Source organism: Mizuhopecten yessoensis, unplaced genomic scaffold (genome assembly GCF_002113885.1).
Source record: "Mizuhopecten yessoensis strain PY_sf001 unplaced genomic scaffold, ASM211388v2 scaffold4823, whole genome shotgun sequence".
NCBI classification, from domain to species: Eukaryota; Metazoa; Mollusca; class Bivalvia; order Pectinida; family Pectinidae; genus Mizuhopecten; species Mizuhopecten yessoensis.
In genome coordinates this window covers 651,970-664,903 of record NW_018405739.1, presented here as the reverse complement: position 1 = coordinate 664,903, position 12,934 = coordinate 651,970, and the positions used below count along the sequence as shown (strand labels likewise).

Sequence of the window (12,934 nt, the reverse complement as noted above, 5' to 3'; positions counted from 1 at the left end):
CTGCTGAATGTGCAAGAAGGGATTCAGTTTACAAACCACATGTTTGAAATCCTATTGAACTTCCATATAATTTGTACTGTGCAGAAATTCTGCAGTATTATCCTGATAATTAATTCCCTGCAGATACTATCCACATCTGCAAGGTGGGAAATTGAAAAATCATTTGATGACTCAAACGGTGATATTGTTTGTGTAAGTAAAAACTGTTCAATTTCATCACTTTTTTACTAGAACTTTGATTCAGAATGGTTTCTAAGGGAGTATGGGCTATTAGGTGGAAGGTGGGTAGGACAGTTTGTGAGCAAGGGCATTTAAGTGAAATTTATTTCTCATAAATGAAGAAAAAAAATCATGGGCGGTGGTTTAACAGGTGGCTGTACGATGGGACAGTACTGTATTGATAACTATCTCCAAATAATAATATTTCTGTAGCGTTAAATAAAAGGTATTTAAAGACAATTACTTCATGTAAAATGATGAATATGAAGCTTTAAATTTTAAACAAAAAACCTTTTCATGTACAATTGATCTGTCACACATCCGATGTATATTTTACAGCCCTGAGAGTATAAAGAACCGTAATGATGCATTCTACCTGACCCCTGAGCGATCATGTGTGCCGGATAGTCCAGTATGGTACTCCACCCAGAACCTGTCCAGTGAGGCTATGAACAAGATGTTAAACCGAGCAAGATTGGTCCGGGAGATTCAGGAGGCCATGCTTCACACACAACCTGTCTATATGTGAAGTCTAACTGTACACATATTATCAGCGACATTCAGGAGGCCATATGATGTTAATGGTACATGTTTGATCAGGGACATTCAGGAGGCCGTGCTATACTTAAAACCCATCTACATATGATGATGTTTAATTATTCACATTTGATAAGGGACATTTAGGAAACTATACTACTCATAATCTGTTTATACATAGTGTTATACCAGACCTGATTGGTCGGCAGGGACATTAAGAAATTCATTTAATGTTAAAAAGCCTAACATGTCAGAACCAGTGTAATTCTATAGGAAAGTTTGATCCCAACCATTACTAGTCCTTGTTGTTTTCTATAATGTAAAAAAAAATGTGACCGTTTTGAATGAATATCAAATGCCTAACTCTTATTTCCATTATGAAGTTATGTCCTTATTTAAAACACTGATCAAAAAGTTCGATTAATTACTTTTTTGGGTGCTTTCTTCGTTTACGATGATCTGCAATTTATTTAACTTTGTCCTTAATCCTCAAATCAGCAATTTGATTGAAGACAACATTTCTTCCCACCATGAGTCAATTCTAATTGTAAATACCAAATACTTGTTCTAGTATCAGTTTGTTTATTACATCAAAATCCATAACACATTATTTGTCACATTACCTGGTACTGCTATAACCTCAAAACATTCATTTACAATTGTATGTACGTTCATGAATGTTGTAAATAATAGTGTTTTTTATATCTTTCAAACTATTGATTAGACCAACTGATTAATTTTTGTTATTCTACACCATTGTATCCTACATGGTAGGCTTTGTATCCTATCCTACATGGTAGGCTTTATATCCTATCCTACATGGTAGACTTTGTTGTGTGGAAACATTTTATTTGTATCCTATCATACATGGTAGACTTTGTCGTGTGGAAACATTTTATTTGTATCCTATCCTTCACGGTAGGCTTTGTATCCTATCCTACATGGTAGACTTCGTCGTGTGGAAACATTTTATTTGTATCCTATCATACATGGTAGACTTTGTCGTGTGGAAACATTTTGTTTGTATCCTATCCTACATGGTAGACTTCGTCGTGTGGAAACATTTTATTTGTATCCTATCCTTCACGGTAGGCTTTGTATCCTATCCTACATGGTAGACTTTGTTGTGTGGAAACATTTTATTTGTATCCTATCATACATGGTAGACTTTGTCGTGTGGAAACATTTTGTTTGTATCCTATCCTACATGGTAGACTTTGTCGTGTGGAAACATTTTATTTGTATCCTATCCTACATGGTAGGCTTTGTCAAAACAAAAAATGTCAAATACATTTCCGACTAGTTATAACCTGGTGTAATAGAATCGTGTTTTAATGGTTTACATATCAATATCCAAACGGTAAATCAATATTGTTGATAGATAAAGTGTATGTGTAGTACATTCTGTTGAAGTTATTTTTGTATCTGTATACAGGAAAATGATTATATTAAAATACGTTCTTACAGTAGATCACATGAGCTGTTGCTGTCTGTGCTTTGTCGTTTGTGCGTTATCTGTTAACCTTTTTACATTTGAAACTTTTAAGTCAAATTCTACTGAAATGATTCATTCTACTGAGTTGATATCATGAAATTTTATAGAAAAGTATAATTCCAACTATTTCTAATTCTTGTTATTTTGAGGCCAATTTGAAATCCAATATAAAAGCCATAACTGTTATCTTAAAAATTTATTTACTGGGTGTGATAACGTTTACCCATCATGGAAATGATTAGTGTGCATGGCCCTTAATTAATTGTTATTTTATTTTATCAAGTTTAAAATTCAATATGGCCTCCATTTTTCCATTCATACAAACTGATTTTTCTGATACTTATATTAATTGATTAGTGATGGGCAATCGGTTTAAAACCATAATTGATAATCGGTTTGTAATCGGAAGTATTGAACCGTTCAATGATCGCTTGCATAATTGGTTTAAAATTTTGTTGGACTGAATACCCAAATAAAGTGAAAACACTACTATTACATCAACAGACAGAGTGTTTTGTTTTGTTCTTTTATAATGGATGAATATCAAGCAACGTTTATGCATTTTATCAATCATATAGTTTAAATCATAAGAATATATGACTTTAAAAGCATACTCAACATGGAACATATTTAAATACTGACAAACCGATTATATTGATTATGGAATTTGTAATTGATAATCAGAATAGGAAAGGGCAAACTGATAGATTTTCGATTGTAATCGATCATCAGCCCATCACTATTGATGATAATAAGTAGGTAGTTATGCGTAAGTTTTAGTACATTTTTTTCATCCGTTCTGTTGCCACCTAATTAGGCCATGCAAAGAAGATTGTTAAGTAAAATTTGCACAGATCATGATGTCTTTGTCGAAGCTGCCACTGTATCTGTAGATAGCATTATTTCATTGTCGAAGTTGCTACTGTATCTGTAGATAGCATTATTTCATTGTCTAAGCTGCCACTGTATCTGTAGATAGCATTATTTCTTTGTCGAAGCTGCCACTATATCTGTAGATGGCATTATTTCATTGTCGAAGCTGCCACTGTATCGGTAGATAGCATTATTTCATTGTCGAAGCTGCCACTGTATTTCTAGATAGCATTATTTCATTGTCGAAGCTGCTACTGTATCTGTAGATAGCATTATTTCATTGTCGAAGCTGCCACTGTATTTCTAGATAGCATTATTTCATTGTCGAAGCTGCTACTGTATCTGTAGATAGCATTATTTCATTGTCTAAGCTGCCACTGTATCTGTAGATAGCATTATTTCATGGTCGAAGCTGCCACTGTATCTGTAGATAGCATTATTTCTTTGTCGAACCTGCCACTATATCTGTAGATAGCATTATTTCATTGTCTAAGCTGCCACTGTATCTGTAGATAGCATTATTTCTTTGTCGAAGCTGCCACTATATCTGTAGATAGCATTATTTCATTGTCGAAGCTGCCACTGTATCTGTAGATAGCATTATTTCTTTGTCGAAGCTGCCACTATATCTGTAGATAGCATTATTTCATTGTCGAAGCTGCCACTGTATCTGTAGATAGCATTATTCCTGTAGTACATACACTATATATTTAGTTTGTTAGTGTCCTTACTGTAAATTTTCTTTAGAGTACATGTATATCATTTGTTAAAGAGTCACTTTGATGAGGTCCGATTCCTATACCAAGGAAATTCATTAATGATAAAAGGTTTGCAGTGCGATAAGCTATTGACATTTGATAGTGCTTATAGTCCAATACAGTGTCATTGTTCTATGACTTGTCAGGTAGTTGTTATATCGAGTAATCGTTAATAAGCATCGAGTGATTTTCATTTACCTGAGGTAAAGTAATACGTGTAAATGATTTCTGATCAGTGTTTATACGCTTGTAGGCCAGTACAATATACATGTACCAAGAATAATTTCTTTGTTATTTGTGCTCATATACAATCTACAATAAAAGTAATTGCGATAATTTACAATGTGTCCTTCAATTTTTCCAAGGTGTTTTTTATCTGCCTGAAAGGAAGCGCAGGTTTTCTACTGCATCAGCCTCGGAGGAGCAGCACAGGTGTTTAGTGTTCTCAAAAGAAAGTTCAGGTTTACAGGCCTCAATTGATGCTGTTTTTCTAAGACATCCACTTCCTTCAGAGAAACCTGCTCAACACAACTTGGACCAATATGCTTTTTGTCACTTTTTGGATGATATCTTGTTTTGCCAATTTTGAATCCCAAAACACGTTTTACCTATAATTGATGAAAGTTTAACTGTACACAATCTCACAAGATATGTCAATGATTTCTTATAGAAACTTTATGATGCCGATTCCTGTGATGACAAAAACAAACAGAGCACAACAAAGGTGATTGTTACAGCACTTTAATTCAAAGTCATGACCTTTAAATGTTAAAGTAGTGCAAACATTCTAAAGTGTAGCATAAAGTGATGAGAAATTGAACAACCAAGCTAACTGTTGCAAGAGGCAATCTACAGCTGTGTAATACATGTTGAGATCAACGCTTCATAAATGGAGGACTTGCCGATTTTCATCAAATATATTGCATATATTGAAGAAAAAACTTACAGTTAATTGATCAATGAAATACAATTGATTGGTTATAATTGAAGCAGTTTTTATTACTTTTACTAAAATGCACGTTTGCTAGTTTTTATGTGAGGTTTTCTGGCAAAAGTTTTGGCAAGAATTTATACCAAGTATGTAAACTAAATATAAATGATTTGGGCTTTTACATCAATCCAAACAACACAAGAATAACATTATAGTGTCAGTCAAAGGATATGTCACATTATGTTTTTCATATTGATCTTGTCATCAATAACTCTAGATATTTTAACATATTCACTTATGATGGCTGTTTTGGATGTTTACAATGAACTCACCTAAATGTTTTTGTATTTATTTAATTGTAACATCATTGATTTAGTTATTTGTATGGCACTAGTATTTCATGGAAGATATATTTTCCAATATTCACAGCCTGTAAAAATATGTAAAATGTAAACCTGGTGAGACTAATTATTTTTTTGCATAAAACTTAATGCCCCAGCAAAATTAATTACAGAAACAAAATTACAAAAATTTGACCCTGAAAAACTAAGGGTGTGAATTGGGAAAAAACAGCACTAAAACCTGCACAGATTTCAATTAAACATGTCATCAGATTTAAATTTGACAAAGTAAATATTGCCATCTTAACATGATCCCTCCTTCACACTGCACACTGTACAAACCTTCACACCTGTTTACATTGATGGCCATAAGACTTTGGTCCTGTTTACAAACAGTATTTCACCATGCATAATACTTCAAAAAATTAATAAGATTGGACAAGATAGAATAATAACAATCAACGCAATGAACATACAGAATAACAATGTGTACATGTGTATATATAATATCTATGAACACAAATTTAAACAAAGTAATATTAAATTGGAAACAAGGCAAATATACATATCACAAAACAGATCTTCAAACATGGCATTAAATTTAAGCTTGGGTACTTAAAATCATGGTTACAATGCACACTTGGTGCATGGGCGCAGTCCTTAAAAACAGGACAGCAACCAACACTGGGCTTATTAAACATTACAAAATTGGTCTTATAAGTAGAAATGGTATAATTCCCTATCTGACTCTCGCCTGTGAAATCAGATTCACTTTACAAGTGGATGGGCATGGCTTATCCCAGGTAACACATGGCATAACTATAAGAAGGGAAAAGCTCTACGATTTGCCCGACTACCATAAACTCCAGTCGACTGAGATCTAACACTAATGTAATGCTAACAAAGCTGTACCATCATTACCAAATGGATTTGTTGGATTCTGATGTAACAGTGTAATGACACCACATTTATAGGTGTAGATAAACAGTCCAGGATGTTCAGGATGGATTGGTTTCCGCTAACGGAAAAAGTTGCTTTACTATATCCATCCTGCTCTGTTACAATTATCAGCCTGCGTCTAACTTCTGTCACAATTTGATCTCTTCAAGATGAATATGTTAAAGAATAAATTAACAATTAGATGTTTAATTTTTGTAATTTTAAGAAATTTCCAAGTTCTATAATTCAAAATTGCCAACTAAACAATTTTTCTTTTAATTTAAGAAACTTCCATATTCTGTTATTCAAAATTATAACCATCAAATAATTACTGGGAATACATTACCAGTAATTTAATGGAAATTTTCTTTAAAAATAAATAAATAAGCTGAACAATTAATTGCATGTCATTAAGCTGAATAAGGCTTTTACAATTAATTTCATACTTCAAGTTCTAAATTCTTGTAAGTCAGACAGTGAGACTTAATGGTATAGACACAGTCCCATATAACACTGTCTATATACTATATGCTATGAGTTTTTAAAGGTGCAATAAAACTATCTTTGGATAAAAAAAAGATTTCTCACTCAATGAGTTCTTTCAATATATATTATAGCTCGTACAAACTAAGAGCTTACTAGACATGGCCATCATGCTTCGCTGTTTCTGTCTCACTAGACATGGCCATCATGCTTCCCTGTTTCTGTCTCACTAGTCATGGCCATCATGCTTCCCCGTTCCTGTATTACCGTGCTATGTCATCAGGAATATTTCCTTGATAGCATCAGTGAATTGTTCATCCCTACATCATACCATTCAAGTTTAATTAAAATCATAATTATCTACCGACTAGAATTTATTGCATATATCTATTATTAAATAACAAACTTTGTAGTGTTGATCAAATGTTCAACATTACCAGAATGAGAAAACATTTAGTACAAACGTTTTGGCCTAGATTAGCTATATGATGATCATATATAACTATGGGAGTAGTGTGTGGTTGGGTGTAGGAAATGGGGGTTGTTTGGAGGGAAGAAGGGGAGCTAGTCATGGGAGATTCTGGAATGAGAAAGTAACTAAATTTTTCGTCAAATGTCAAAACTGAAGTGTTGCAACCTTTAAAGATTTTTCCATAAATGAACTAATGTTTTGTCAAATGTTAGAGCTAGAATGTCATGTCACTTACCTTTTTTGTATTTAATTTATGTCACTTACGACCTTTTTGTATTTTGTTTTTGCTGTCTATCCATGGAAAATTTCAAAATTATATTTCAAAGTTGTATTAGCATAATCCTTCAACCTACACACACACAGTTTTGGTATTTTGAATAACTCCAAACTTTGAACAAATTAATTGGTCATAAATAGGACTTTCTTATTATCAGTTCAGAATCTTCAGAATATAGAATAGAATGTACTTGTATAGAATCCAACCTGTATTAAAAGGAGACAAGCATTTAATAAGTGGTGTTGATGTACTTGTTTAACACTAGTTATAGTACATAATTTACAATGTATGATGTACAAATATGTGTACATAAACTTCAATTATTTACATTTAATACATAATCTACATACGCTGTTGTATATTTATATTATGTATATAATAACAACTACCCTGTATAGTGGTTACATAAAGTCATGTACCATATATGATTACTAGAATATTATAAATCATAGTAATACATCATTTATAATACACATAATATAAATATATATACAATAATCAGTATAATGCTATACATGTAGATAAAGTAATCGTATCACAGGGAAATAACATTGAGCAAGCCAAACTTTAATATTAATAAATTTCTATAAGAAAACAAGCTGGCCATCCATTCCATTCCTTAAAAGTCTTTATATCGGTGATACCAGAGGTATGTTCACACTTTCAAAAATTTAATATTTATAAAAATTACACCACAGTATTTGGGGAAATTATAATGGCAAACTAATTAAAACCACAGTACTGGTGGTGGACAAGTGTGAATTGATCCAAAATGTCCATTCCCAGTTTGACTGACACAAGTCCACACAAGTGTTCGGATTGATCCAAATTGGCACCACGCCTCGGTTTGACTGATGGCACCACACAAGATTTTGGTAGTTTCTCCTGTTGATATTTATTTGAGTCATCATATAGGACAGTCTTCTACGTGTTGGATCTTGGGGATTGTAACCCCGGCCATTGTCCATCATATAGGACAGTCTGTACGATCCTGGGGATTGTAACCCCGGCCATTGTCCATCATAAACTACTTTGGTTCTGTATGTCTGTATGTACAGGGAAGAATTCACCTAATTGCTAAATCTAAGAATTTATTTTTCAACTTCTACAACAATTAATTCTAAAAGGAGATCCATATATGCAAGAGGCTGCCATTTAACTTGTCGTAACATATAAAAAGGTCAGACCACAACCATTTCAGTGTCATCATTATCAACATATTCATCAGACAAAATTGAAAAAAACAACACCATTACTTGTTCAATTTCAATCCTAATAATAATTCAGGGTCACAATTAAACCATCAGAAAAATTACACTACTGCAAAAGTGGAATTTCCAAAAACGTTTGCTGTCACCTAACTGTATTAGAATAAACATATGCCTGCACAAATATATGGACACATTATGAAATACAAATTGCAGCAGCACTGTTAACATCTACATTTTCACATTGCAAACAGTTTGAAGTGTCAAACAAGAAATCAACTTTTACAGATGAGTAATATGAACTTCTAGAGGTTTTCTTTAAAAAAACGCTATTCTTATTAGTTCCAATCAATGTTTGTAAATAAAAATGGAAAAAAAAACCATAATAAAACTCTAGATTTTGAAGGTTTTGTTTTATTAGCAATTTTACACTAATGTCGGTGCTAAAATCTAAGAGCAGTTTTTAAATACAGAATGTATCGTATATTTTTTGTATACTACCTGTTAGGGAAGGTCAATATACTAATTTAAACCATTAAGAAAATTAGTTAGGGTTAGGATTAGGGGTGAGTGCAAATATATTTACAAGCTCATACAACTTGAGAGTTTTTGATAAATTTTGTTTTAGCTTCAAATAACTGTCCGTTTATGGCTGAATTACTTCAATATATATATGAGTACCCCCTTGAAATATGAAATTTCCATTTGGTGTTGAGAGTTCTTGCGTTGAATCTCCTGATAATGCTGTGTACATGACTCTAAGGTAAACAAAACAATTTTTAAAGCATCAAGCTGAATAACCACTTTATAACATTAGAGTAAAAGAAAATCTGAATACACATATTATCTATTTCTTTATATGGCTAAATAGAACAATTTTTGTGACTTAAAATTTGCTTTAAAGACATGGGTAAATTACACGAAAATGGCCGTCTTTACCACTCCATGACAGGGGTATAACAATGAGGTCGTAGATGGGGGGTAGCAAGGCAGGACTTTCCCAGCACACAATCACAGCCTGACGATTGGTATCACATTAGCTATCAGATAGTGGTCAACTTATCCTCTCTGATTTCAGCACCTTGTGTTCCTGTAAATATTATACATGAATATTTTGTTTTATATCAATGATGAAACATATACAACACATTTTCTAAAGCAGCAACACTTTCTGCCAACACACACGAAAAAGGATATATTTATAATGAGCTTAAGGGACCAAAGAAATTATTTGTTTGTGTTACTTCCTATTAACAGCTATGATCATTTAAGGGTGTGCCAGGTTTTGGTGGTGGAGGAAAGCCAGTGTTCCTGAGGAAAAACCACCAACCTATGTCCAGTACCTGGCAACTGCCCCACATAGGTCTTGAACCCACGGCCCAGTGGTGGAGGGCTAGACTAGTGGTAGCAGAATGTCAGATGCCTTAACCACTTGGCCACTGCCTTATTCATAGGTGAAATTGAGGGCAAGAAAACACTTTTTTGTGACCCTGCCACCCACAAATCTGTTTTTGTGTGGCTGAAAATACAAATATTATCAATCTTTCTAGATCCCAACCCCCATTACCTTCCTGCAACCATTTTAACCCCAAGCACATATATTCATATCTGAAATCACTAAAATAATTACTTTTTATGAGACATTAAAACCAATTTGAAATTTTGATAAGAATTTTATAAATGTGTTTATAGCAAACCTTAGAAATCAGTATTATTCCCCTTTACAATTAATTTCAAATTGTAGCCTGTTTAGTAAATAGGAATTTCATTGTTGTGGCGACATAAAAATGTCAAAATATCACTCGATGAAAATTCTTCTTTTTTTTCATCTTATGAAAGAATACTAATATTGCATCTTAATCAATTTTATGAACTAGAAATTTTATTAAAAAATAAATAATGCAAACTGCCATGTAGAACGTATTATGCATTGCTTATGGTAACTGATGACTAATCTTCTAGGCATCACTAGCTATGACCATGAATAGCTCACCTCGTATGCCTTATCCTCCAGCATCCCTGTGACTGCCACTATCTGGTACTGTTTGGCCTTCAGTCCATGGATACTTCTTCTAACTATCCTCATGATGTTGGAGTTTATGAAGCCATTGAACAGCTGCATCTGTTTCTTTGAGGTGCTTGGATCAAAGATCAGCAGACGTATAACTCCATCCTTTAACTCTTCGACGCCTACTATCGTTCGACTGTGACCTAAATGCATGGAAATCTTATTGAAACAAATAACAAAGATATCATCATTTCATGATACTAAATAGATCAGGACTATTCAAAGCTTAAAGAGTTGGTATACTGAAATTTTCAAAGCTTAATGAGTTGGGATACTGAAATTTTCAAAGCTTAATGAGATTGGATACTGAAATTTTCAAAGCTTAATGAGATAGGATACTGAAATTTTCAAATGCTAGATTAGTGTTAAACACAAATTAACACAAATTACATCTCCTGGGGATTCCATTGACTATTAACTTCTGCTCTGGGAAATAGAGCAACATTTGTGTCGTTCGTTTGTAAATTGGAAACCATCTTCAATATAAAAAGAAAACCTATACATATCAAAAGACTCTGGACTGTCAGGCCATCAGATATTAATTGGTTTCCCTCTCATATTTGTAACATTATTTTAATTTAGGTTTAAAAAAACCTATGTTCAGCACCAATCAGATACAACATAATCCTAATGAAAGATCTGAGCAAAACTTCAATCCAAACGAGTGTAAACTATATAAACCTTATAGATTACTACTTATGAAACAACTTCTTTTTCCAGCTGTATGCCTTTAACTGTCCAGAACTTGAGCAGATAGTGTGATAATAAAGGAAATCAAGTTGTCTGCCCCTTACCTTGGTGCTGCAAGTATAGAGGAAGTTTGACCGGAGATGGCTGACAGAAGTAGTCTTTAACCCACTGGAAAAGTTTAGGGTGTGTCCCCTGAGGACCAGACGGGTTGTGGAAATCTAGTAACTGACACCTGTAATACAAAGACAATTTTTGTTCTTGCATTTTATTGATATTTTCTAGTATATTTGTTGCTGATAGAACATTGAGAACCCTTGGCCCAATGATACTACCGACCAAATTAGCCATACCCAACTTATACAATGTTATGTCCTCTTGGCCCAAGGATGCTCAACACAACATAGGAGTAGGACTTTAAATATTCCCCAACTGGGGGCATCCATCTAACTTCAGGGAATCCTTGACATTTATTCCATTTGGCCCAAGGATGCTCTGATGCAATCTAGTCTAAATCCCTTCAGCTGTCCTCGACAAGTAGCGTTTTAATGAAAAGTCGTAGACATTGGACTGATGACAGATGCCCTGCCAAGGCATAAATTCTATTGGCCCTTTTTTGGCCATTTTAGATGGACAGAGACTATCAAATGTAGGTATGGGGGATTACAAATGTATTTCAAGAGAAAACTATTATGCACAAGCTAAACCTCAAATTATACTTATTCTGTGAACAATAATTTATTTGACTCCACTAAATTTTCATCCTTTGATTTTTAAAAACAAAAGAAAACCAAAATCTGGATCACCTGCACTACTCACCTGACTTTGAGGGAGAGAAGAGTAGCGGCGATTTCTGTGGCCCCTATCCACTTAGTGGTGTCCACAACATGTCCACCTAGCTGTTCACAGCCCTGCTTGTCAAACCCCTTCTCCCAGGCTGCCTCTATCAGTCGCTGTATCTTGGGTAGCGAAGGGATCTGGGCTTTATTTGCTGTTAGCAGGAAAACATCATATCCCATCATTCAAGCTACACAATATGTGTAATACGTAAAATTGCAAAAGAGATGATTTATAGGTGATGTATGTAAATCTTGCATTTCATACAAAAATCCAAACAAGGCTAAATTATTACGTACAAAAAATCTATAAGAAATAATTATAAAAGTTCTTTATATTAGGTAATTAAAACAGAAGATCTTTTGCCTGATCAAATATTTGTTCCTCAACTGACAATCATGTTAACATTAGATGATGACCTCTGCTGTCCAGAAGAGGAATAATGAACCATCCAAACAGTAATGACATTCTTAACAAAAGATCCCAGAGGGATCTTGGCACCCACCTTTGTACCATCTTCATTAGTTTTTTGTCAGTTCGATCTTTTCTCTTCTTTCCTCTAATCTGTTTGATCGAGTCATGTTAACAGTAAATGCACCTTGAGGTAACTTTTGATCTAAACTTAATACTGATGTGTATGAAAGCCAACCTTCAAAGTGAGTTTGTCATTTCACATATTTACTAGTACAGTACTTAATGTGAAAGAAATAGAATCGATCATTGCAATATGAGAAAGATCTGTTTAGTTCTTCTTTTAATCCATTTTGTTTTTATGATCAGTCTCAAAATATAACATACACAACGAGGGA

The 12,934-nt window shown here is 33.6% G+C and overlaps 2 protein-coding genes across 2 annotated transcripts in view; one reads left to right on the top strand and one right to left on the bottom strand.

Annotated features, from left to right (window-relative positions):
- The window catches only part of LOC110449820 (zinc finger MYM-type protein 3-like), a 35,765-nt gene extending 31,545 nt beyond the window's left edge, over nucleotides 1–4,220 (top strand). Inside the window, exon 18 of the mRNA XM_021496923.1 lies at nucleotides 559–4,220. Coding sequence (XP_021352598.1) covers nucleotides 559–748 — 190 coding nt within the window. The 3' untranslated portion in view covers nucleotides 749–4,220. The remainder of the gene's footprint in view (nucleotides 1–558) is intronic.
- A 386-nt stretch (nucleotides 4,221–4,606) lies between these two features.
- LOC110449819 (zinc finger with UFM1-specific peptidase domain protein-like) overlaps nucleotides 4,607–12,934 on the bottom strand; it is a 19,856-nt gene continuing 11,528 nt past the window's right edge. The window contains exons 6-9 of the mRNA XM_021496919.1: nucleotides 12,108–12,279; nucleotides 11,396–11,523; nucleotides 10,527–10,744; nucleotides 4,607–9,623 (exon numbers count right to left, since the gene is read on the bottom strand). Coding sequence (XP_021352594.1) covers nucleotides 9,588–9,623; nucleotides 10,527–10,744; nucleotides 11,396–11,523; nucleotides 12,108–12,279 — 554 coding nt within the window. The 3' untranslated portion in view covers nucleotides 4,607–9,587. The remainder of the gene's footprint in view (nucleotides 9,624–10,526; nucleotides 10,745–11,395; nucleotides 11,524–12,107; nucleotides 12,280–12,934) is intronic.